Source organism: Psittacula echo, assembly GCF_963264785.1.
Source record: "Psittacula echo genome assembly, chromosome: 6".
NCBI classification, from domain to species: domain Eukaryota; kingdom Metazoa; phylum Chordata; class Aves; order Psittaciformes; family Psittacidae; genus Psittacula; species Psittacula echo.
Window position 1 is genome coordinate 19,616,144 of NC_137743.1, and position 27,298 is coordinate 19,643,441.

At 48.4% G+C, this 27,298-nt stretch overlaps 1 protein-coding gene across 1 annotated transcript; it reads right to left on the bottom strand.

Annotated features, from left to right (window-relative positions):
* Window positions 1–6,194: 6,194 nt before the first annotated feature.
* Window positions 6,195–12,261, bottom strand: TMEM72 (transmembrane protein 72; the record flags this gene model as incomplete). The annotated part of the gene is given in 6 exon segments (XM_080621575.1): window positions 6,195–6,655; window positions 6,832–6,971; window positions 7,710–7,781; window positions 8,199–8,265; window positions 12,046–12,189; window positions 12,192–12,261. Coding segments are annotated over 6 exon segments (954 nt in total).
* Window positions 12,262–27,298: the final 15,037 nt, after the last annotated feature.

Consider the following 27,298-nt stretch of genomic DNA (forward strand, 5'->3'; position numbering starts at 1 on the left):
GGTTGGAAAGGACCTTGAGGTTATCTAGTTCCAACCCCCCTGCCATGAGCAGGGACACCTCACACTAGTCAATGTCATCCAAGGCTCTGTCCAACTGTTCCTTTGCCTTGTCTGGTAGTTTGTATTGCATGACCTGTCATGGTACCTTGCCTATAAACACAGTGTTCACTGTTGATGGAGTAATTTAGACGTGTGGTGCTCTTTTGGGAAAGAGTAATGCTGTAATTAATGGGTTTGGGGTATATTTAATTGCAGCTGCAGGGCACAAAGCCAAAAATATTTTGCCATTTTGTGCCAGCTTTTCTACAGTGGAAAGTGCTATGTAAGTGGAAAACAAAGACTCACAGTGGCAGCAACCTTATGAATAATGTCAGGATGCAAAAAGGTAATTTGTATTTATAACTATCTGATAAATAATTAGCAGAGGGACTATGTTTTGCTTTCATTTGGAATTTTGATTTAGAAGGAATCAGTTTGAATGACTGAATGTTTGTGCCTGTGACTACTAGCTGGAAGTGAAGAAATCACAAAACAAGTTAGCACGAGATTGATAAAATATTTATAGCATAAATGTGATAGTTTAGTACTGGATAAGAGCCAGGAGAAGTAACAACAACAGCAGAGCCTTTTCTATTTCCAAACCAGTCAGCAGGAATTTGTTTGCTATTTCCTTCTTACGGCACTTCCACATGAGAGATGTTGACAGTATGTAAGATTGTCATATTTTTACACTGTAACCATATGCAGTCCCAATGTGAAACATAACTTGTCTATTTCTTGAGAATCATAGAATCATAAAACCATAGAATGGTTTGGGTTGGAAGTGACCTTAAATCTCATCGAGCTCCAACCCCCTGTCATAGGCAGGGACACCTTCTACTAAGACCAGGTTGGTCAAAGCCCTGTCCAGCCTGGCCTTGAACATTTCCGAGGAAGACACTTTGATTCCTGTTTAAGCAGCTGATGATTTCTTCTGAGCTTGCAGATGCTTACATGAGAAACAGATGCTATGAGGGAACACAAATTTCACAAAACAAGTTAGCACGAGATTGATAAAATATTTATAGCATAAATGTGGTAGTTTAGTACTGGATAAGAGCCAGGAGAAGTAACGACAACAGCAGAGCCTTTTCCGTTTCCAAACCAGTCAGCAGGAATTTGTTTGCTATTTCCTTTTTATGGCACTTCCACATGACAGATGTTGACAGTAAGTCAAGGCTTATAACAGGGCTAACAACAAGGTTGGGCATCTGGGTGACTACAAAACCCAGCCCCTCTTACAGGGGAGTTTCAAAGAGGGAAGTAGTGGAAGAAGAATTAGGGCAGGGAGGAACTGTGCAATCATGTCACAGTATGTATGAGTTTGTTCAGCATGGATTGGTCAATGTGGTGGAAAAAGTCGGGGTGAAGGAGAGACTAGGCAGAAGGAAGAGATGAGAGTGGGATGGGAATTATTAACATGCTGTTCACAACTTCCTCCTGTGCTGTTATGAAGTTCCCTTTAGGTGCAGGTTTGGATGAGGAGGAGCTGTGACAGGAAATGTTATTCTTCTGGGTTTTTTTGTTTGCTTGTTTTATTTTTTTCGCTTTCTCTTTCTCTCTCTCTCTTCCATCCCCCTATTCCACCAGCCCTCTCCCCCGCCCGGTCTGAAATACAGATTCCCTCTTTAGTCTGTGATCCAAAGACACACGTTGGAAAATCAGGCTCCTTGTGTTTTGCATCGTGCCTCAAAATAAGACTCAATAAAACCACATGCTGAGTGAGTAACTAGAATTAGTGTCCTTAAGGTACCTTAATCATTCACCAGGATATAACCTAAGTGCAGTCATTTTACCAGTAGTATGTAAGCTGATACATAGGGGCTGGAAGCCAGATTCCTCCTTTCGCACACACCATGACAAGCAGATAAGGAAACTGACAGCTCCAAGGCATCCCAAGCAGGCATGAGACCTAGTTTATGGTTCCTGCACAAAATGAAGGAGTCCAGCAAAAACAGAAGCTGCATTTCTGGCCCAGCACATGGGTGAATCTCCTAATGGGATGTGAGAATATGCTCAGTGTGTGAGCATGCAGCATTTGAAATCGAGTGCAGACAGGTCCTTTCCTGCATGTGGATATGACTCAACATTGAGCTAGGAGCCACCCACACTACTGATGTGACTATTGGTGTTTGCTGCCACGAGTGTTGCACATGAAGCCAGGATATTTCTAAGTACTGACACTGCAGAAACCAAACACTTTGCTTTCCAAACGTACCTGATTTTTGTGACTCTGCTGTTGTAGGGGTAAAACATTCATATCCATGTTTCAAATAGGGAGCAGTGCTGTTTCTCTATAGAGAAACTGAGGCTTAGAGTCCCTGAGGCTACTCACAATAGTGTGCACTGGAGGAAGAGTGGAATTGCTACCGAAGCCTGACTGAAACCTACTTTTTCCTTCAAATAAAACTTAAAATGGAGCAATGTTTGCAACATACTAGTTCACTCAGTTGTGATGGGAGCTCTCAAGTAGCATTGCAAGTGTTTCCACTGCACATGTACATGCAAAGCAGGTGGATTTTATCTTGTGCAGGGAAATCTTCGGATGAAATTTTGAAGGAAACAATTTCTGCCAGGATTACCAGGATTAACTCACAGAGTTTCACCTTACATTTGCATTTGTTTTGGATGACTCGTTTCCTTTCAGTATGTGAATTCATAGGAATTTATAGTTTAATGCACTCTAACTCAGTGGATTAATCTCAATGGATTAGCTATATCATGGCTTAACTGTAATGCAGGCAAAAATTATATAGCAGTGTTCATGTAGTGCTGTGTGTCCAGGCAGCTCAAATTCAGATATAACTGCACTGCACAGTTAATAAACTTCTTCCTTTTCTTCTTTTCCTGCAATTTCATATATGAGAGGTTTTCAAATGCAGACCCCCCGAGGAGCTCTCTACAGCATCTCTGGTGCTTTCAACAGCTGCTGGGACGCCCCTCACAGCTAGCTGTATGGAGAGGAGCCAACACAGAAGTGCACACTTGAGGGAATAACCTCTAAGCCCTTTGCAGTCATCTGACACCCCCTGAGGCTGACCATTACCTCTGCACTGGGATTTTAAAGAAAGCCTGAGACTGCATTTCTTTAAGCTGCTCTAACAGCCTGCTACCTCTGAAAAGAGGTGCTTTTATCCCCCATCCCATTCATTTTGTAGCTGGCCCTTCCTTCCGTGGATTTATTTGACTCGTTACCCAAGAGGATAGCTACTTGCTTTCTTTTTCTGAATTATTTTTCTCTGGGCTAACAAGCTCTGTATGCTGATGGAGCTGGAAGATAGCACCAGGGGTGGGATGTGTGGTGAGGAGCAGAGCAGGGATGTACAAATGGACTCTTTGGCAGGGGCAATCCAGTGAGCAGGTCAGTGCCTGCAGTGGGATCGTACCAGTCTGGTGCCGTTTGGGGCACAGTTCAGCTGCCTCTCAGGAGCATCTACTTCCCTGGCACTGGTGCAGGCTCTTGGCAGACTCCAGGTGAGCCAGCCATGTGCCTTAAGTGATCAGGCAATTTAATACCACAGAAAAGATGAGCAGCTTTTTTTCCAGCCTTCATCTCTTGGGCCAGCTAGCTGTGGGGCTGGAGAAGATCCAGGTCAAAACAAGGGAGTAGGCAAGAAAAGCAACTGGGTCCAACACTGTCTCCAGGAAGGCTCAACAACCACCTCGCCTCTAGATTCTCCCAATCTTGCTCCCTAAGGGAAACCTACAACAGACTTTAAAAAGAAGAGCCTAAATCCTGGAATGTCTAATTCTGCAGATTAATGATTGCAAACTGATTTAAGCATTTCACAGAGCAATTAAATTGCTCCTCACACACTTCATGGGCCATGGGTGCTCTTACCACATCACTTCTCACCTTGCCAGGTGGCCCCATTGTCCCACCAGTAGGAAGCATGGGGATGAATGTGTAAGGGCTGAAGAATATTTGTCATGGAGCAGTTTTCCCCACCCCGGCTGCTCTGGAGCTTTGCTCAGGGCTAGAGAGGCAGCTGGAGAAATGTAGTCTTTCTCTAGTAAGCAGATTGCTTGATGTAGTGGGAGCAGTGCCCTTCCAACAAACCTTATCTCCGTGTGTGTAATTATATAGTGTTCAAAGAAGAGCCTCAGACGATGCAGAAAGCAGAGTTTGCTAATGAGAGTGCATCTAATTGCAGAGCAGACGTGTGTTCGAGGTGGGGAGCCAGTTCCAAGCGCAGTCTTTATGGGCAGAGTTGGCAGGGGGGTACACTGTTAGCATGGCTGGGTCAGGAACTGTGCTGGTGCAGGTATGCTGTTCGGTCACCAAGTTTAGAGGAAAACAGCTTTATGTTCAGTTGTTAATGTGATGAATACGCTACCTTAAGAGCGCAGCTGTGGCTGGATCCTGGCCTTGCTGCTATCAGTTGTGTAGTGTTAGGCTGTAAATGGGCACAACTTTCTGAAGACATTTTTGCAGGTGCAAAACCTCTTCCAAGGCAGACGTGCATGTGACTCTTCCTCAGCAAACAATAACGGGGTGGAGGGTTAATTTGTGCAGCCAGATGGAGGAAGTCTCTAATCCATGAATCGTGTTTAGAACAGATTGACAAGAGCTATCAATTTAAATGTTGATGATGCAACAAAAAGCTTTTGGTTTATGTCTGTTTGTAGGAATGAGAAGTGTGTGCAACCATTCATAAGCTGTTCTTGTAGGTATAGTTTCATTATCAAACACAGGCAGTCAAATACCCTGAGTCAGTATCTTTTACCTTCTTCCCAATCCATCTCCCAAATTAGGAGTCACTTAAAAAGTGTTTATTAAGAAATAGCGCTGTGTTCTTATCTCAATTACCTTCTGATTTTGAACTCCTACACTTTACATTTTCGCACTTCACTGCTTTTCTAAATGAACATGGTGATTGAGACACAGAGCACTAAACCCCACTGGCTTCTATCTTATATTTTAGCAAGTCTCAGAGATCTTCTCTCCTTACCACCACCTCACCCCAATACCATGTGACTCTTCATCCCAGCAGTGGTGTCAGTGTGGCTTCATGTCCCATGCCTGAGAAAACCATGATACCAGAGTTCTTTCCCATGGTCAGCCAAAAGAGCTGCATGACACTGATGAGAGGGTGTTGGTGATGGCATCTGCAGGCACAAATGGCATTTGCCATCTGGAAGCAGAAAGTCTTAGTCCTCAGGTGGGAGAGAGCCAAGGGGATGAGTTGAACAGAAGAGAAATGTCTGATTATAGGTGGATGGTCCTCAAAAGGAATAAAATATGGTAGGATTAACCCAGAAGTAAAGGGTTCATGGAAGAGCTGGCATGGAGGGGACTGGTGGAAGAGTGCTGTAACTTTTATTATTGCCTTTGCCCTCTGGGGCCCATAATTAAATCACATTGGGAGTTACACAGAATCTGCTGTGCCAGCACGGTAATGAACCTCATCACCTGAGCTGCCACATCATCGCAAAGCTCTTCTAACTCAAGAGGGCTGTCCAGGCAGGGGACATGAGAAAACCCCAGTGTCCTTGCTCCTCTATAGGTATCCCCAAGGGCAGAGGTGATCTCCCTGCAAGGCTCAGAGTGTGTTTCAGAGGAGTGCACTTAGCAGGTGCTAGCCCCAGGGGTGTGCTTGGTCTTATCCCACCTCAGAAATGACATTTTGGATGCCTTGGGGCTGGTGCAGCTGCTGCAGGTGCTGAATGTGACCCGTGCTGAATGTGTCCCAGCACTGAGCTCTTCATTGTGCAGCAAGAGCAGGAGGGAGACAACTGCCCCCAGCAGAGGCTGCCCTGGGGACATGGTGGTCTCCCCTCCTCCTGCCTGCTGCTGCCTCATGGGAGGCACACACCATGGCTGTGATGTTAGGCAGGAGGAGCAGGTCTGAAGTGTAGTGCCATAACAGGGGGATGACCCAAGTGTGAAGCCATGGGAACAGGAACCTGACTGTCCCAGCACTACCCTGGCTGAACCACCAGCTGTCTCCTGGGCACGGCACTGCAGGGGCTGGGGACCACCACTGGCTCTGTCACAAGGTGCGGGACCATGTAGTGCAGGAGGTGGCAGAGTTGCCACCTTCAGGGAGGGCAAGGAAGGCCACTTCTCCGGGCACTTTGGCTGCTGAAGCGGCAAGGAAAGATGCCAGTGCCAGGGGTAGCAGCTTTGTCCCATCCTCATTCCTGCTGAGGGCTTAAAATAGGCCCGAGGTGCTGAGGGGAGAGAGGATGACAGGTGCATCAGGTGGGGTGAGGATGGGTGTTGTATCCGATGTGGTCTCTTCAGCCTCACTGTCCACGTCCTCCAAGCTCTCACTGACAGAGGGGATGATCTGCACCACCTTCTCCTGGAAGTGCACTTGCTTACGTGGGGCTGGCAGGGCTGCTGTTTCAGTGGGACCTACTGGGGCTGGGCTCCTGTCCTTGCTGCCCTTCAGGATGCTCTTCATGTGGCCCAGCAGTGAACGGTGCTGCTCCCTCTGGGCCCCATGGAAGGTGTAGGTCTGCTCAGTGTCACCAGCAATGGTTGCAGCTGCAACGGTGGCTGAAGGGTCTGCGTATTGGCCTGCCTCAGGATGCGTCTCTTTGTGCCCTGGGCTCTTACTTCTCTTGCTCAGCAGGAAGTAGGCCAGGGCGGTGAGCACCAGCATGGACCCTGGGGAGAAGATCGTGTTGGCTGAGGGCTGAGGCAAGGCGAAGCTCTTGGTCTAGCTAGCTCAGCACCATCTGCAACTGGACCAGCACCTTGCACATCCCCACCCTCTCTGGCACTCAAAAGACCATGCTTCTCTTCTATCTGTGCTACTCCCCACCCCAGCATGGACTCCTCACCAGGGATGGTGACATGCCAGATGAGGACAGGATGCAGGAAGCAAGCCACTGAGAGAAGCGTGTACCCCAGGAATTTCTGGAAGCTCCCTGGGCGTCTAGCTCGCTTCCAGCAGGCATGTGCCAGGGAGTCAGGCTCATATCTGGGGAGAGAAACACAGGTCCTTGTGGGATGGGGCACATGGCAAGAAGAATTGGACCTAACCATCCCCCAGCTAGACGTGCAGATCCTCCCTCTGGTTTTCCAGGAAACCATTGTGTTGGTTCAGGGAAGGTAAGCAAAGCCTGAGCCTCTCCCATAGGCAGAAGAAGCCAGGGGCTACATCTTCCAGATGTCATCATCTCAGGCCATCTCTCCTTGGTGTGTTTGCCCACATGGCTACTAGCTGAATGTCTACTAGCTGGACTAAGGTGTTGCCTCTAAGATATCAGGGCTTTTGAGTTTATGCTAAAAGACAACAAAAATGTTCAGCTTCTGAGAAGTACATAAGGATTTTCTACATTTTAACTTGAACTTCTGCACTGTCTCTGGGAATGGGTTGCAGCTGTCCCTGGGAATCTGGCTCTTCCCTCAATCCCATTTCCTTGCAGGGCTTCATACTGTGTTTTAAGCAGATGCCACAGACCAGGGTTTGCTGTGTTGATGCTCAGCAAATTATGGCACAAGCCTGGCTTAAACCACAGGTTTAATTGGCTGTGGACATGGCCCGGGACATGGCCCCACTTACCTTCCCCCTGCCTGACTGCACTTGCCATGGCATTAGAGGCAGGACCTTTGGTTTGGCACTTGCAGCTCAGCTAAGTCTGGTGTTGCCTGTAAGGTGCAAGTTGCCTCAGGAGGTCCCACCAAGGCTGGAGAAGACTGGACAGGGTCTACTCACGTGAAGCACATCTCCAGGAACAAACTGATAAAGAAGAAGCCTTCACAGACAGTAACTGCAACCCCTGAAAAACTGAAAGGTGGAGCTGTCAGGGGGGCAGACCTGGGCTTGAGTATGCTCTCCAGTTGGCAGAAGGGGCAAAGAAGGCCAGGATTTACTATCCAGTTCACAACAAAGTCTGTGTGCTGGGGTCTGAACACCCTCTGCTCAGCTGGTTTGTGGAGGAGAGCTCAAAGCTCTTCTGTCCCCGGGGGGTCAACTTGCAGGCAGTGTCACTTCTGGCCTGAGTCTGTAGTAGCATGGGTGATGCTGTAGCATCAGTTTTTCTAACAGAAATAGCTTACTTTTCTGAAACCTGGAGACCTGAATTCCCCAAAGCCTTGGACACTGCTCCTTCCTGCTGCTGCAATCTAGTCTGATGTGAAATATGGTGGAGGGGTTGAATGGGTCACCCCTGCCAGCTCTGACTTGAAGGACAAAAATACTCACAGAAGATAGAAAGCCAGGCTTTTGAACTGTCCTCGCTGCAGAGTTTCTACGCCCACACCGATCAGCACTAGAAAGAGAAGGTAGGAAAGTTGCTGACTGCAGGGTTGATTCCCGACTCTCTGGTGCCCTGTGAGCTCCCAGGATCAATGCCCCAGCTTCCCCAGGGGCTGATGAGGCTGCTCCTCCCATGCTGTGCAGCACATTAGGACTGCCAGCACCAGTGATTCATGCTGACACAGCAGCCCAGGGGGGTCAGAGCTGAATGCTGGCCTTGACATACAGCCCAGAAACCCATCCCAGCTGCATCCCTATCACAGCAGTCTTGAGAGGTGCTCTGGGGATACCAGCTCACCTTGGACAGCTGTGGGAGAAGAGCACCAGTGTTCTGTGTCCCTTCCACCCCCTGCCATGCTGCTCCATCACGACTGCCACAGGGACTTCCCTCCCAGTGCCCCATCCTCTGCCACCTTGGACCTCTCTGCCATGTCCCTTCACTCCCCTGTCCTCCCTGCTTGCCCAAGCCTGCTGTGCTCAACATGCAGCTGCAGAGCAGCAGCAGGACACATGAACCACACCAGCTGCCTTCCCAAAGGGCCGTAGCCATGGCATCAAGATCCTTTGCTAGCCAAACAGGAAAACATATAACTGGAGCAGGCAGATTAAAACCAGGGAATGAAAGTTCCCTCAGTGCCCGGGGCCAGCACAGCACACTGGGGAGTCAGTTTAAGGAGGATTAAGAGTATTAGCAAGGGTAAAATCTTCACTGGACTGGCTGTTGGGGGCAAATAGCTTCAGGAATGGAAAATTTCCTTCAACATGCTTCAGTTTCCCAAAAGACTATTTCCAATATGGAATGGAATTGAAGTGCCTCACACTAGCTGCAGCAAGTTGGTTGGTATGTGACCAGTCACAGCACACAAGTTTCAGCAGCATGGAGCTGAGCAGAGCCTGGGTTTCATGGCCAAGCCATTGCTCTAGGCAATCACTGCACTCCTGTGCCCACCTGATGTCTCCACATCTTCCTGCCTTGCACTGGTGCTCAGGAAGTTCGTTGCTGGTCGTGCTCAGTGCACACTGTCTAAGGCTTGGGGTGCCAGTTGGCTTCCTTTCTCTGAGCTGTGGTTTGCCTCAGCTGGAGAAGGGTACCAGGCTCTAAAACAGGGATGCAGACCAGTGTCCATGACATCTGTGAGTCAATGCTGAAGCTCTGTGCCTGAGCACGCAGCTGTTCCACCTGGGCTGAACAAAGGCACTCTGTGTCACCTCCAGACATGACCCCTGTCAGCTAGGTGAAGGCATGGGACCCATCTACCACCTCTTTAACCCCGAGCAGAGGCACAGGGAAATCAGTCTCATCAAAAGGCTGTGAAGCTGTGTGAGCTGTGTAATCCTACATGCAAGGTATTGTCTTTTACTATCTCATGACTGAGAACCCTTCTTTATACCCTTTCTTACAAATGTGGAATTTGTTCATTCATTCATTCATTCCCTATGGATGAATGCAGAATTCAACAGCTTGGCTGTTACGCTTGAGTCTCTGCTGTGGATGGGGAGGTTTCCTCATTTTACACAGCTTCTGCTTTATCCACAAAGCTGTTTGGATGAACAATCTGAAAAAAGCCAAAGGCTGTTGCCGACGTGTTTATTTGGACCAGTTGCTGCCTTGATTTGAATCTTATCCAAACCATGTGGCTGAAGGCACATGATTAGGAATTAAATGGTTGAAAGCATGAGAATTAAGAATTAAGTAAGGACTCTCTCCTAGATGCAGAAATCACAAGGCCTAAAATTTCTGAGCTACAGAGATACCCCAAACACTGCAACGAACTGCAGGGCTGTTTGGTCGCTCTCTGCTAACTTGCCATGAGGGTCTGCTGGTGGCAGGGCCGTCTGATTTCTCATACACAAGAAACCCTGCAACCCCACCATTGCAAATAGCCATTACCTCCAAGATCTTGGGGGAAGGGAGGTTTATATTATGTGGGTAACCTTCTGTGTTTGCAAGCAGCTTATGGAGCTGGCCAAGCCTTCTCAGAATCAATTAGTGAGGCTGATGCACTCTCCTCTCCCTTTCATTTCTTTTTTTTTTTTTTCCAAATAAACCCCGTGGGATTCTCTTCTGCATGGTTTCCATTTCATGCACAAACCTCACACACCTCATCAGGCACTAAACACTGCATCAAGCTGTTTTCTTACTCCACTGAGACACACAGAGGAATAAAACACAGGCACCTCTTATTCTTCACTGGCTTTTTGGAAACTACAGAAAGAGGTTCAGATGATGCAAAAAGATGACAAGAAAACAACCAGGAGAGAGAGACATTATATTCCACTATGACACTTCCAAATCGTAAGCTTCCTTCAATTTTGCTGGTCTAAGTTTAGCTTTCCCATAGCGACAAGCTCATGTTTTCTCCCAGGAAGGTCTCTGCTGTGAGTTTCCTTGGAGCTTTAACAGAGAATATGACTAGCATGGAGCTCATGTGAGCCCAAGGTGGATGAGGATGGAGGAAGGAAAAGATTTGCATTTGCTGGTTAAAGTTGTGTTCCAGCTACTACCTGTTGCAGTCTCACCATGATACGCACTTATCTACTGTGAGTTTGTATAAACTCTGAGACTCAAATCTCTGCCTCTTATCAGTCATTTAAAGCGCATTCCAGAGCACAGCCTTCAGCTTTCCAGCTGAGCTTTGGGTGTCACTGAGGACCCATGCTTTCTTCAGCTGACCTGTGTGCTCTTTACTTTGACCTTCATTTGAACAAAGTGTCTCTCATGGCTGTCTGCAGTTGATAAAGGAAACACAAAGGCAGGAGAGCCTGCTGCAACCTACTCTGCAGGATCTGACTCTGAAATTCCCAGAGACCTGACACAAGAATCACAGATACCACCTCAAGTCACCTCTCACCAGGAACTTCTGGTTGATATCTCCAGCCATTAGGCAAATCAGGCACTTTGATCTCTGTTTTATTGATGGGGAAACTGAGGCAGACAGAGCTGTTTATCCTGTCACGTAACAGTGAGTCAGCAGCAGTGCAGAGTGAACCTGAGGCCTTTGCTTTAGCTGTTTCCCCACGTCCCAGCCGTAGATAGGCCCCATGTGAGGTGATCATCCACCACAGTTGAGTCCTTCTGGGTTAGATACTGTGCCTGACACATCCAGCTCAAAACACCTGTGTCTCACCTGAAACCAAGCTCTCGGATGTGTCACCAAACCCAGAGGACACTGGTCCCAAGCAGCTCCTGGCAGTGGGTGAGAGGATGTAACTAGCCAGGTGGGTGAATTTATGATGTTTGAACTGCAGCTATAACCTGAACCGCTTCCTGAGCCTGCTCCCTGATGGGTTGCTAGAGAGGTAAAGAAGCACTTTGGCAGTAAGTGTGCTGTGATGGCTAGGACCTCTCCATCCTGCCTGGCACAGGACAACTCACTGTGCGCAACACAAGGTGCTCTTCCTTTTTCACATCCCACGGAGCAGCCTGGCAGTTTTGCACAGCCATGAGTGTTTTGCTTTTCAGTCTCATTCACATCTTGCCTGTGCCCATGTCTGTTTTACAAGAACATAATGTAGTTTTCCTTTCTATTTGTGCTTTAGCCTGTCCTCTGCCATACTGAGTGCTGGCTCTTCCATTCTGATGTCTCACTGCGTCTCCCACAGCATTTGGAAAGAGCCTGACCAGCCACTCAGCACTCCCCCTCCCTACATCCCAAAGCAAAGGTGATCAATTTCCTTGCCCCCTTGTAGTATGGGGCAGTGGCTGCTCCTGACCAGAGACGGGGAGACAGCTCAGGGGTCCCCACACCCACTCAGTGCCTTTTAATGCCTAAGAGAGAGAGAGAGCTCTTACCTGCTGCAGTGGAGATGCCCAGCAGCCGGCAGGTGTACTCCAGGGCACTCCAAAATGCCTTGTGCCGCATGGTGAAGAGATGGTGACTGTGGTGCCGACCAGGCAGAAGGTCCTCTTCAGGGCTCCTGCCACACGCGTACCCAGCAGCTCCCAGCCACAGGTGAAGCCTTGCACACTCAGGACCAAGTGACCTTCCTGAAGGAAAGGGCAGTGCATGCAGGACCGGCCACCTGCACGGGGCCTCCCGGCGGAGGGTGGTCGGAGGGGGAGCTGCCTCCCCAGGGAACCGGCCAGCACTGCTTCCCGCTGCTCCCGCGCGGCTGCCGACACTCGGCCTTTCCTGCTGCTTGCTCTCGTTGCTGACCCGGCGGTGATTAACGATTGGTAAGGGGGGTGTGTGTGCAGCTTTGGGAGCATTTGCACCGGGGTGCACCACGGCCTTTCCTGCTCCCGAGGAGGAGGCTCTGGAAGCCCAAGCTGATTAAATGCATGTGAAGTCATTAGTGCTGTGCAGCTCCCGGCAGGTTAACCATTTGTGAGGATGGCGATGTTTGCTCCTGACGAGAGAGCACCACGTTGCTGGCAAATCACAAGGCTCCCAGGGCACCCTATCCCTGCTGCCTCCTGCCGCTGACCCCCACCATGGCTGCTGCCAGTGTGCGGAGTTTGCCAGGATCTGACTAGTACCGCTTGGGCAGTGTTCAGGCTGATGTGTGACCACAGGAACAAGGAGCTTAGGTCTATTCCCAAGATGCAGGCCAACCATAGCAGGGAAAATGTGTATTCTCTTCCTTGGGAGCCCCAGTGAGATGTATTTCTGTGTTGTAGTCACCAGGGCCATTTGAATGGCACCAGGGCTGCACAACTGTTCTGACACATGGAACAGGGTGTATAGGTACTCTGACCTCTTTGTATTGGATTCAGTAATCTGATTAGGGGCCTTTAGCTTATCTCTGCAGGATGCACTGCCTCTGGAGAGGGCAGCCTTTGGCATGTCTGAAAGCCAAAACAGGACAGCATGGGCCTACTCTGGACACCAGTCCCACATTGAGTGCACCCTCAGCAAGTTTGCTGATGACACCAAGCTGTGTGGTTTGGTTGATACGCTGGAGGGAAGGGATGCCATCCAGAGGGACCTTGACACGCTTGTGAGGTGAGGTGATGCCAACCTGATGAAGTTTAACCATGCCAAGTGCAAGGTCCTACAGCTGGGTTGGAGCAATCCCAGGCACAGCTACAGGTTGGGCAGAGAAGAGATTCAGAGCAGCCCTGCGGAGAAGGACTTGGGGGTGTTGGTCGATGAGAAAATGAACATGAGCTGGCTTCAGTGTGCGCTCGCAGCCCAGAAAGCCAACCGTATCCTGGGCTGCATCAAAAGGAGCATGACCAGCAGGTCGAAGGAGGTGATCCTGCCCCTCTACTCTGCTCTCGTGAGACCTCACTTAGAATATTGTGTACCGTTCTGGTGTCCTCAACATAAAAAGGACATGGAACTGTTGGAACAAGTCCAGAGGAGGGCCACGAGGATGATCAGGGGACTGGAGCACCTCCCGTATGGAGACAGGCTGAGAAAGTTGGGGCTGTTCAGCCTGGAGAAGAGAAGGCTGCGTGGAGACCTCATAGCAGCCTTCCAGTATCTGAAGGGGGCCTATAAGAATGCTGGGGATGGACTCTTCATCAGGGACTGTAGTGACAGGACAAGGGGTAACGGGTTCAAACTTAAACAGGGGAAGTTTAGATTGGATCTAAGGAAGAAATTCTTTACTGAGAGGGTGGTGAGGCACTGGAATGGGTTGCCCAGGGAGGTTGTGAGTGCTCCATCCTTGGCAGTGTTCAAGGCCAGGTTGGACAGAGCCATGAGTGACATGGTTTAGTGTGAGGTGTCCCTGGCTGTGGCAGGGTGGTTGGAACCAGATGCTCTTAAAGTCCTTTCCATCCCTAACTATTCTATGATTCTATGATTCCTGTGTGCTTGAACATGGTGCATCTCACTGTGGCTCACCATGGATCCCCATGCTTGCTGCTCAGTGAAGAGGCAGTGTGGCAGCATCATCTGGTCATAGCAGTTTTGGCACAAGGGGCGTGTGAGCAAGAGTGGAGTCTCAGTGGACAGAGCAGACGGCTGTTGCCTGCGGGCTTCACAGGTCAGTGAGCTCACCTTGTGCTGCAGCTGCCATTGGTGAGCAGCTGAGGCCCCTGCCCCTTGCTGTGCTTGCTGTGAAGCAGCAGTGATGACGGCAAGGGCCTGGGTGACTCACATTCAACTCATGCACAGGCAGTCCAGCGGGGACGTGGCAACCGGCTGAGCCTGTCTTCAGTGATCCCTTCACACTGAACCTGGCTGGTACATGTTGCGCTGATGTGTACAGGGGGTAGAGACGACTTTGTCCAAGGTCACAGCAACAGCTTTTCATACAATGGATCTTGGTCTGTATTTCAGACTGGGATTTTCCTGGGACAGCCAAATGCCTAAACTCATGAATGGGTCCCTAATTCCTGTAAATAACTGCAGATAGTGGTTTTCTAAACACTTACAAAGTGGTGGGTGGCAGGGATTTTGCAGCAGGCAATGCTGATGTTTTGGGGCAGAGCATTTTCCATGTGAACAATGGAAAAGCCCACTGGACAAGAGCCTCCTGGGCATCCTGAGGGGCAATGCTGAATGGTGCAGATCCAAAGTGTATCTTTGCCATGTAGCTCTTCCTTTGGGTGTTCCCATTTCCTCTTGTCCTCCCACACTATGGTGGGTGCTGGAAGGAACTGCTGCTTTTCCACAACTGATGACTCAACGGTGTGTCAAAACTTCCTTTTCAAGAGAGACATAAAGAGGGAAACAGAGGCATGCCAGTGGGGAAGATCACATGAAGGCTGGGAAAGAACCCAGCCTGGGTGATCCCTGTGTCCTCGCACGTAGCATTGATGTAGGCTCCAGGAGTACCCTCCACTTCCAGAAACCATGAAATCAGTGGCTTGAGAGCCCTGAGGTTGTACAAATAGTCTGGATGGTTTTTTCCCAGCCATCCTGTTTTTTTTTTTTTTTTCTTTTTAATATTGATAGATTGAATTTCAGGTGTTTCTTTACGAACATGAAAGCTAGAAAACTACTTAAAAAGCAAATAAATGAAAGGAAAGCATAGAGTCTTTCAGAGTCCCATAGAGCCGTGAGTTTAGGTTTGCAGAAAAGCAGCAAACACCGCAGTGCAACCCTGAGCTCTGTCAGCACCCACCCTTCGGCAGCACCCAGCACCTCTCAATGCAGCAAGCTTCTGCCTCTCTCCGTGGCAGCGTTCCCTGTTGCCAAAATGGGCAGTGCAGCACACTGGGCTGTTAATCTGGAGCTCTTATTAAACTGTACTGAGCCCTGGCCCAGAAACTAAATGACTTTGTCTAAGTGCCCTTGACAGAATTGTTTCCTTTCTGGAAAGCAACAAGCCCCAGGGTTCAAAATAAATGTGATTTTTATGGGGAGGTGGGGGTGGAGGAGGGGGTAGTGGTGATGGAGGAATGGAATCTATTTGGGAAAGGCAGATTAATAGTTAACAATTTAAACCTCCTGTGTCCCTCTCATGTTCCCTTACCTATTGCCCAACCTCCATCCTCTTAGTGAGACTACATCAGTCTTCCTGAGGGTCCTTGTCCACTGCCTGGGGAGGTCCGTGGTAACTTAGTCTTCTCCATTCACTGTTCATTGGTGCTGTAGTGCTTCTCTCATGCCAGTGCCCAGGAGAGGAGCATGGAATGAGCAGGACTAGTATCCTCAGGCTTGCTTTGTACCAACATGCCTTTAGCAGCTCCCTCCTTATAGGACTTTTTTGGCTAGTACTCCTACAAAGCAGCCTCATATGAACCTGATTTTTCATGGTAGAGGTGTCTCTTCTCGTTCTGTCTCTGTTCAAGTGGGGAGAGGATATCCTTAATGAAACTGTGCCATTTGCCTGTGTTTTGGTGAGGTTTTTAGGAATGAGTTTATGCAATTGGAAGAAAACTGAGAACTTATGAACTCAAAGGAGTTTAACAGCTTGTAACCAACACTGCAAAACCTATGCACCAGCACAGCCTGTTCTGTAAAAGCAGTAGTCCCCACTACACATTAAGCCACTTCTCTTGCACAGAGACTTGCCATTTGCGCTTTGGCTGCCAGCCAGGATTCACATTTACAGGCTGCTTCCAGTGATATATGGGTTGGTTTGAGAGGATTTAGTATCAGTGTTAGGGTTTCATTGTGATGTTAGTCCTCATCCTCTCTCCTTCCTTGCACTTTACTCAAGACATTTTGCTGTGGCACAGCCATTGGGGCCATTCTTGTGTGACCAAAACAACAGTGCAGTGTCTGTGCTGAGAAGCCGTCTTTGGAAAGCTATGGTGAGCACCATGCACCTCGTGCCTGGCCTCTGTGGAGAGCGGAGATTCCCCTCATAGGGTGTAGGGCACCATAAACCATGCTCTGGCAGAAGCCTATGGGTACATGCTTGACTTAGCTATTCTCACTCCCTGCCTATTCTGTAAAAGCAGATCCCAAACTGCCTTGCACAATGCTCCAGAAATTTGTTTCTGTTGTTTCCCCACTTCTTTCTGTAAGCCCTAAGCTATAACCACTATGTCAAGCAGCCTTGCTTGGCAGCCTTGGTCCCCTCTCTGAGCAGCAGCAGCAGAGGTGGGATCTCTTTCCACCATCTGAGACAGACTGACACCAGTGCTCTCCCTTGGCTGCCAAAGAACAGTCAGCAGGTTCAGAGCCTTTGCTGTCGTGCCATGTGCTGCCTCCCTGGGCCCTCCTTCCACCAGGTCACCTGTCATGGAAAGGAAATGGATTTTCATGGCAGCTGGCTGATGGGAGACGGACCCAGTCGTTTAGAAGCACCAATAAATGGCAGCTGCAGGTTCACTGGGTACCATCTTAGCAGGAGTTTCATGGTGCCTTGTATTGCCAGTGGTCCAAACCAGCCGGAATGAACTGGTTTGGACCAAGCTCATCCTGAGGTGAGCTTGGCAGATCCCCCTCTTCTGCGGCAGGGAAAAAAACATGGCACTAAGGTGCCTGAAGCCACATGAAGAGCAGAGCTGCAGAGAAAATCTTAAATGTGCCCCCTCTTCCTCTGCTGTAACCACTAAATCATGCCTTGTGGAGACTTCAGACCTGGAGCAGCACCACAAGCCATGCTGAGGATGCCCGGCAGGGGACAGCAGGATCCCACCGCTGCACCACCAGCCCACTGCGCCCTGCAAAAGACAGGCTGCAGGCAGCCCTCTGCAAGGCGGCGGTGAAAAGGCACCATGAAGTTTTACTGTCTGAACAAGAAAAACGTGATAGACACCACATGGATCTGAAGGAGGCCGGGGAGAGCCCAGAGCTGCAGTGAACATGAATCAATAACTGGCCTGTTTTGCTTTATGCTCTGCGATCAAAGGGTGTCTGACATGCTGCTGAGCACTCGCCCGCCCGCTCCTCTGGGAATTTCCACCCCTCCAAGGATGGGGTCAAGGCTCAGCAGTATACTGCCCCGATTGTCCCTCACTGGGACAGTGCAGCCCCAGTGCCGCAGGCTAGGCCAGCAGAGAGTGTGAGCTGCAGGGTCTGGTGAAGAGCCTTTGTGCTCACAGTCTCTCCTGGGGACCTCTCACTGATGACATGGATGGAGAGCCACTGCCTTTGTCCTGGGGCCAGGCCTTGCATTTGTGCAGGATGTTTCTTGTGCCTGGCAGTGGCCAGGGGTGAGCTCTCATCCAGACACCCAGCATTAAACAAGCTCATCATACTATGGAGTGGGATGGTGTTGGGTGTTGCCAGGGAAGGAGACAGAGCTTGGTGGCTCTGTGTCAAAGGCAATCTTAAACAGAAACTGGATGTGGGAACACATGTGATGTAGCTGTGGGGGTCTCACAGACCTCTACTGCACCTATATCAGCCTCTGGTGGATGAGGGCCAAGGGTCCAAGTAGGCTGTGCCTCTCACTTATTGGTAACTCTGGTTTCCCTGTGAAACCTGCAAGCCTTCTCCCCAAAACCCAAGGCTAATTCCCCTTGCTCAGAGGGGACCTCCCGGCAAATCAGTATAAACTTACCTTCTCTTATTTGGTCACCTGTTTGACACCAACCTTAGAGGCTTTCCAAAGAGTGGACTAACACATTCCCTGCAGCAGGATGTGTGAGAGGCTGCTGGCTGGCCATCTCCCAGAGCTCTGCCTAGGACAGTTGGGACCAGTCCCCATCCCAGTGGCACCCTGCTCACCAACACTGGGTGGGCTGGGCACTCTGCGCTGAGTTGGTGGTATTTTACATAGGGCTTGACAGAGAGATGTGTGATCAGAATGTATGTGTGTGTGCATGTATGTATGCACTTAAAACCCACGTGTGTGTCTTAGACCAAGCTGTAATAACAAGAACTATCAAAAGCAGATATGCATCTGTTCTCCAGTTCAATAGTAGGGCTCCCAGAGGTTGGTGTCCAGCTTCCAGAACCATGTGATTATGTAAGACTCTGCATTAAAACACATTTTAAGTCACAGAATTGCAGAGAAGAGTCACAAAAAGAGATTCAAAACCCAGAAAAAAGAAAATTCCCAAGTGAAATAAAACTTTTTTGATATTATTAGTAGTTTTACTTCTAATTGCATGATTTATATTAATGACCTTTGGGGGATTACAGTAAACCTAAACCAAGAATGCTGCAGTGGAATGAGGGAGAGGAGATATCAGGAGAGCTGAGGCTAAGTTCAAGGCACTAAGTTCAAGGCTAAGCCCCAAGGAAATGAATGCCTCCAATCTTGCCACTTCTCAGCTGCCTGTGAATTGTCTTTGCTGACAGCAGAGTGTGAGTGATTGTGAGGGCTGAGTTAGGAGTGGGACTGGGAGCTGCAAAACACTGTGGAGGCAGCAGAGCCCTGACAAGGACAGGGGTGCTCCCCCAGATTAACAAGGAGGAGGGGGTGCCGGCCAGTGGGATGCACAAGCCTCCTGTCCAGAGAGCAGCAGGCTGCTCCTGCCATCAGGGATGTGCCCAGTACACCAAGTGGTGGGATGCTCCATGTTGCAGGCACAAGCCCTCTTCGGTGGCACCATGTCTGCTGTGCTGAGGGGCAACACAGAAAAGTCTCCAGTGACTGACAGTGGGGCAAAGCCTCAGCATGATGGGGTTACATGTGGCATGCCCAGGGCAAAGGGAGCAGTGAAGGGATTGGTGGTGTGGACTTGGGGCCTCATTGCTCTTTTTTGGGCAGATCAGGCTCTGGTCTTCAGGAGCCTGATCCTGGCTGTCAAGTGGATGACAGGAGATCTTGAGTTGGCATGTAAAGAGGGAAGGGAGACAAAAAGGGAGCTATGTGTGATCCAGAAACATGGCTACACCATGCACAAGTCTTTGCATGTCCTCTGTATGCCTGCTGCCCCTCCATTCCCATCCTTTCTTGCAGGAGTGTGGGCTTAGTCAGACACCCCTGCAGTGAGCTGCTCCCATGCTATGGCTACTGGGACTTCAGATATCTTCAAAGATAAACTGACATGGCACACAGACCACGTTGCACACACATGCAGGAACTCTGCACCATGAAGCAGTCAGTCTGCTGCAAAACTCGGGAGGGACTCATTGTACTGAAGCTGGCATCAATGCCTTCCAAGCAACTGCTAACACTAAAACCAGATCTATCTCCTTTTCCATAAAGTCTGCACATCTGGCCTGAAGTCTATAAATCCTCTAGCAGGTGAGTTGGTCAATATCGTCTAAAAGGCAGCTAGAAGTGACTGGTAAGGCACACAGGTAGGCGGAGCAGGTTGAAACGGCTATGCTTAGTATCACTTACTGCAGTATAGACCTAGCTTGTGACCTGGATGTGAAGGCCATGGATTTCAGCCCCATGGGAGGATGTGATCCCTGTGAGCAGACATCCACTTTTCTCACTGGCACCGAGAAATTCCTCACCACACAAGAAGTCCCATGGGATTGAAGTGATCAAATAGGGAGGTGAATAAAAGGCTTGAAAGACGCATCCACATAATAGCATTTTGTCACTAGCAGTAGGCTATATAGAGTCCAGCCCCACAACAAAGCCCAGGGGGTATAAAAGATAACTACACAGCAGCAGTGCAGAGGCAGAAAAAATACCCATTAAATACTTGAGGGAAGCCTCAGCCTGTTTGTATGTAGCTAAAGAAGGGATGAAATCAGTCACACATACTCTGTCTGAATCAGCAGTTCAGCTGATGTTGGGACCCCTGAATAAAGATTACAGCCTGCTCCCAAAGCCAGACAGATCCTTCCTCAGTAGCTCCCCGTCGATAGGAACTCTGGGCTGTCGCACTAGGTGTTTGAACTGCTGGTCAAGATGCTTAAGGCTCCATTTTCCTCTTCCAATTTCTTCATCCCTCCTGCCCCCTCTCTACAAAAACATTGCTAATATGAGCTGTCACCCTGGGAAACAGCAACTTGTAGCAGCAATGCAGGAGCCACGAGCAGGGGTGTGAGGGTGTTCACAAGGAGAAGCATGACATGTTACAGTGTACTGCAGGCTGACTCATCACTAAGACCCAACGAGTGCTATGCCAATATAAATGGTCTCAGTTTTTATATTGCACTGACGCATTTCTGGTTTGAATGTGGAAACTGAGGCAGGGTGATACCTTGATCCAGCCATTATCCCACAGCTTGTCAGCAGCACAGCTCCTTTAAGAATGATGAATCTTGCCCGCCTGTCAATGAGTCTGCACATGCCTTGTGAAATCCGATGGTAGCTCTCAATCAAGAGAGTTACCCAGTTAAACCCTAACCTAAAAACATGATTTGTTCCCAGAGCTCAGAATAAATGCTAAAAGTTGTGTTGTGATGCTGAAGAGTGAGACCCACATCTGTGTGGAGCAGGTCTGTAACAAGACTGATACACCACTTCAATGCCACAGAATAAGGCTGCTGTTTTACTTATTCCTGTATGGAGAGGAATTGCCACCACAGGAGGAAATGCAATAGTGTTAAAAGAGCTCACAAAGAGATCAAATATTCATGTGCAGGCTCTTGGTCTGGAGTATATTTCATAAAGATGGATGGAGGAGGAGTATTTTGTCAGCTAGTGGGAGGAAGGAGTGCTAGTAACTCTCAGTATAAACAAACTCTGTGGATGAAGTTTAGCCCACAGACATCTATCCATCCATCAAAACCATTTGACTTTTTGCCCTCTTTTCTGGCAGAGGGGACCAGTAACTTCTCCCAGCATGGGAGCAAACAAGGTGTGCGAAGCAGTGATTGATGCACCTGGTGACTGAGACATACATCAAAGAGCCTGCTTGCTGCATTTTGAGACCCAGTGAGCAATTTGTAGAAGGGCTTATGCAGATAAATAACTAGAGAGATTTCTGTGAAACTACACAAAACACATGTTTTGGGCTGCAGAGATGTAGAAATGAGGACTTGAGGACTGGCAAGCTGTGTAGCTGAGGTTATTTGTGCAAATGTTCCTGTTCAGTGTGATTTATTCTTAGGACTTCATTTTATTTGGCATTGCCTCCAAGAGACCACAAAGCAAACAAGCACAGCAGGATCCATCACTTTATTTACTATGTTGTCTAAAAGGGTTTCAAGCATATAGGTTTAAAACCAGGGGGGTTGTCATGTCACCCCTATGTGGGGCTGAACACAGGAAAAGACTGAGAGCAAGGAGAAGCAGCAGCAAAAGAGACAGACCTCCTGGAGATGAATTGGATAAGGTTAGATGAGTCCCTGGAGGAACCTCAAATGCCAACTCTCTATCACACTTTGCACTGATGTCTAGTCCCTGAACCTGGTGTGGGCTGTTCTGTGCCTGCTGAAAAATAGGAGCAGCTCAGTGCTCTGTTAGTGTTACAGTGAGCTAGAGCTTGGGTTTGCTCTCACTCTGTCCCATCCTGCAAACTCACCCTCTTAGGTGGCTGTGTGGCCTGGACCACCTTCCTCCTGCTCCTTTGCACCCATGGGGAGTCAAAGAGGACTGTATCAGAGTGGTTAGCTTGATGAAGACTTCTTCAGTCAGAAGAGACCCACTGTGGGGCAGGTTAGCTGTCACCCTCTAACCAGCAGGGGGGTGTGCACCAGTGAGAGCTCGCAGTTCACACACCCAGTCCTACCACATACGTGCAGCCCATGGCATATCCGCTCACCTGACAAAGAGTCAGATCCCCCACTGCCATGGGATATTCCACATGCAGAGGAAGCTGTCTGGCAGTCTTCTGAACTGCCCCCCTGGCCTATTTTTCCAGTCTGAGCTGCTTCTCTTTCAGGAAGGAACAAGGAAATTGCTCAAATTACTTCTTACATGCCCAGAGCTGCCCCCATATGGCGTGCACCCTGGTCAACACTGATGTACACATACACCAGCAACAGTAAGATGGAGAAATCCTTCCCTTTCTGGTTGCATACCACTTATCCATTAAAATTCTTCACTCCATGTCCTCCTGCCCCCTGACCCTCTTTCCTCCATGTCTCCATCTCCTGGTGCTGGAGGCAGATCTTAGCGCTGCCTGTAACTGGCATTTCTCACTCTAGGTAGAGAAAAAGATCAGCTCTTTTATGAAAAGTTGTGACTGCTCCTAAATGTTAGGCTTCCTTTCCCTGTGCAGGAGTGCAGGGCTTGGGATGTGCTTGGCAATCAGCCTTCCTGTCCATGGGAAAGGCCCCCTGCCCTCGTGTGCTCACCACATGGGCCATTTTATTTACATAGCTGGGTCCACACATTTATATTTAGTACGTTTGAGAGGCCACCCCAGACTTGAGCTAAAAAAAAGGGTGGAAGAAAAATGTATGAAGTTTAAGGAGACGGGAGATGAGTGAAAAATGAGTGAGGAGGCTGAGCTTGCTTGGTTGTGTGGCCATAAATGCTGGTATGTCCTGCTGCAAGCAAACGGCCAGAAGTTGAGTTCATCTTTGGATGTGAACTCCGGTCAGATTCAGGCCCTTCTTTAAGCATTGTCACTTGAATATGACTTGGCTTTGTTTTTTCAAAACCCAGTTCAGCCTTGTCCACCCAGTTTTATAGACTATAGGATATCTACGTATCTGTCTATACAGAGAAAATCTTATACTCATTTTTTAATTTGTGGTTACCACCTAAGTCTGACCGTAGTCAGAGCTGATGTTTCTAAATGCCATGCTTTAACTCAGGCCTTTCATATGAGCCCCTAGCATATTTGCTGCTGTTCCCTCAGTGCAACCCCACTAGTAGGAGAAACCATTTGATGACAGCTGGGAGCCTCTTCCTCCCACACCCCTCATGTCTGATATGCATTTGTCTTCTTTTGTTTACTAGAAATACGCTGTGGGACAGGATTTGCTTTTCAATTTGGAATACTTATTAAAAATGAAATATTAGACAGGACCATTGCTCAGTTGTTGTGGGCATGGTGCAGCTGCTGGGTTACCTGCCCCCCTCCCCAGCACCGTGATACTCAAGGGTGGTCTGCTTGTGGGAAGTAGGGGTGAGTTTGAGGAATGGTTTGGGACTAGATTGTCCTGCCAAATACAAAGTAACTTGCTTCAGATCTGATTTTGTCTTCTTCACAGGAAATGGTTGTGTAAAGTTGGTCAAAACAAATATTGAAAATGGCAACTTCTATAACAATGAACAATTTCTGTTGTTCAGAAGTTTTCAGTTAAGACAAGGTGGGAGGCAGATAGGCTGCAGCAGGGGATCTTCCGTGGACGTGGTCCTGCAGGGCTTGTGCTACAGTCATTGGTATATTTTTGAGTCAAAATTGCAACACAAACGAGAATAAAATCTCAAAGATGCATAAAATTTTCTTACCACTTTCTCCAACTCTACACCATGATCTTTGTAATTATAGACAACCTGTTCAACAGGAAATTAAAAAGTCAGATGAATGTCCTTCAGTCCATGGACTGTTAACAAGCTCTTTGCTTGGACTGCCTCCTCTCTGCTGCTGACTATTTGGGGGATGTCACAAACCAGCTGGCATTACCTTCTTTCCTGATGGCAACTATTTAGAAAGGAGAAGCATTCTTATTAATTTAAAGCATAAAGCTACATCTTGCTTTGGGGTACAAACCCTTTCACAAATTATTCCTGTTAAAAAGAAAGCAATTTTTCAGGCACATTGTTATACAAACAGACCACGTGCCTGAGCAGAGCATACTTGTATCTGATCATGAACTTCACTTATACTGTGTGCTGCCACAGCTTGCCTAAGCGCAGCTTGCCATCATGCCCTCCAGAAATGTTCTCAGCAGGTAGTTACGAGATTATCCCAAAGCTTAAAGCTGTGATGTGGGTCTAGCAATCGATATTGTCACTCATCTACTGGCAGACATCCACATGTTGTTTCTTCCCCAGTCTTTTCCTGCTTCCTAGGCTGCACCTGAGGGCAGTGTGGTTGGAGTTTTAGGAGCCAAGATTGGCTTTACCTGTGAGAAGTGGTTCCTTCTCAGGTGATGGGTGGGCTTGGCTGGTTGTAGTGATCTATGGGAGCATAGCAGGGTACTTAAATATTAAAGGCAAGCACCAGGTAGGTTTTGCTGGGAGGTGCTTGTTCCTGTGATTAAGGTAGCTCTAAGCTGGATACAAGCACTATGGTTTGAAAGTAGAATTTGAGGGGTTGGGGAATGTCTCTGTTACAGGTATCACTCAATATCTGGATTTCGAGGTAGGGGTGTATACTCAAAGCAATTGTGCTGCATCTTTTTTGCTTTTGGAGGTTCCAACCAAACTGATCACCTCATGGATTTCTTTTTTCTTTTGTTTTACTTCCCCATCAAAATAGCACCTTGTAAGTATCACCTGCCTGGCAGTAGGAGCTGGAGACGCTTGGGTGGCAGGCTGGCTCTTAATGTGTCTCTTGCAGAGAAGCACACTACTCTATGGGTCAGTGCCATGTTGCTCAGTGCCTGGCAGTGGGTAAGAGCTTGTGCTGTGTCTGGCTCTGGGGGAAGCTGGAGAGGGGATTTGGTAGCTGGGTGGGCTGCCATGAGCAAGTGACCCTGTTTTTGCTACCCTCAGCTGTAGCAAACTGAACCTTGCTACTACAGTATGTGCACTCTGGGCATGCAGCCTTGCTTGATTGTGTTTGCCATGTGCTAAAGAGCAAGACGTGCTTCAGTGCTTGCCAGTGCGTCTGCTCAAGCATAAGCCTTGATTAAAAGGAATACAGAGACCTTGGGTTTATGGGCTTTGCTTATACACTGCCTAGAGTGAGGCCTGGTGTAAACATAAGGGAGAAAATAAGAGTTTGTCATCTGATGTTAATTAATCAGCTAGGCAGTGTATGAGGAGTCAAGGGGTTTGGTGCTATTGCTAGCCCAGCGTCACAGCTGCTGGTTGGCTGGCCGGGAGCAGCTAGTCCTATTTTGCTACAGTCTAAGGCCTCATGTTTGGTTTTGGTTCTGCTTCTAACATGGAATTAAATCAAGTTCATAAAACATTTTGTTCCTATACATGTGGAGTAGCTCCTGCCAGCATCTCCTGTGGCATGGAGCCTGCTGCAGCTATAGTGGCATTTCTGTTCAATAGTCTACTGGAGCTGGTCTGTGTCCAGAAATAGCCCTGGACCCAGCTGAAAGGTACTTTTTGTACCATAAATGTATTTGGTAGATACTTTGCATTCAGGGCAACTCATTCCTTTAGCGTTTACAGCAGAGTAAATAAAACTTTTATGAGTCTGAAGAACATAACTCTCAAGCCACAGGGTCTATTTCCCCGGCCATCCTGCAGCAATAAGGGCTCTGCCAGTGGTGTTAGGGACCTTGGGAGAGGTGGTGCTGCTCACCCAAGCTGCTGGTGTAAATGGTGCTAAATTCCTGCTCAGCAGTCTTGCCCTCAGTAGACTTTGTGTAGCTGCTGACTGAGGCAGTTTGTGAGCATAGTTACAGCAGCAACGGCAGTGTGCTGCTTACCTGCCATGGCAGGGATTGCTCCCTGCACAAACAAACAGGGTTTGTGGACCACCCGTTAGCCAGCAGCCTGTTTCCATTAGCGGAAGGCCAGGAACCCCCTCCCCTTGAGGAGGTGAATTGCCCTCATGCCCTGTAATGAGAAGAGCTTTAATTATGAAGAGAATGAAAATGTACTTTATTTTCCCCAAAAACTTGTTGACAGTGCAAGACTCCTTGTCCTGTTTTGTGCTTTGCTGGCAGAAAAGCAGATGAAATGAGCAGCGGTTTGGGGCTCAAGCAGGCTCTGTATCTGACTGCCAACTCACCTGGGTATGAACAGCAATGTTTCAAGGAAGCTAATTGCTGAGTGTCCAGACTTCTAACACTGCAGAGCTCTCCCCCTCTGCAGGCCTGCCTGCCACGAACCCTGAGCACCCCACAGTCATTCTACTCTCCTGCGAATAGGGTCTTCCCTCCCATACTGGGGGTCTTGTGAGCCCTAAGTGGAGCTAGGGCTTAGCTTTCATTTTTGATGCCTCGGCTGCCTCTCAGGGCTGTCAGCAGGTACAAATTTCACTCAATGTCACTGACTCAGTGGCTTGACACCATTATGTGATAGTCTTGTCAGCATTTTCAGTTAGCAGATATGAAATTTCCTATGATGGAGGCTGCAGGATTATGAATCTTTTCTAGCCTATAGTAAATTATTTCTCTTTAATGAATGCAAGCTCTCTTAATCTTATATTTCCATGTTTAACTGAAGTTATTAATGCTTTAGATTCATGTCTGCAAAACTCTCAGCTTTAACATGGCAATTTCTTCTGAGAGAACATTGCATTATCCAGTTCTGTTCAGAAGCCACCTGATTTTACTCTCCAGATCATGTAATATGAACTGAAGGGAGAGGATACCCTCTTTTAAGCAATTTAATCTATGCTGGGGAGAGAGATTCTGGGGGCTTAGTTTTCCCCTTGGCATAAGGAGAGACAGAAGTGAAGGCAAGATTATGCTTTGGTGCTCTGTGACCTTGATAAATCAGGCACCACAAATCACTGCTATATCAGGCCCAGGACTTAAAACTTTCACATCTCTTAATGGGTGGGAGGTGGAAATGCTCCATATTTTTGAGAGGATCCTCCTGTTTCTTACTCGTCTGTTAATTTAGCAGCTCCCAAAATAGCAACCTAAAGTAGCTAGATTCATAATTCATAATTAAAACTCCTGTCGGTGTTCTGACTCCACTGTTGGTTTGACCTCTATGCCTCTCCACGAGCATCCATTGCAAGGGATGCTTTCCAGCTTCTCAGTGAGGGCCCTGTGACTTATCCCATCAAGTTAACAGAAGGTCATATAATAGTCATAAAAATATTAGGAATCACTCCCACATTCCTCACCCCTGGCAAAATACTGCAG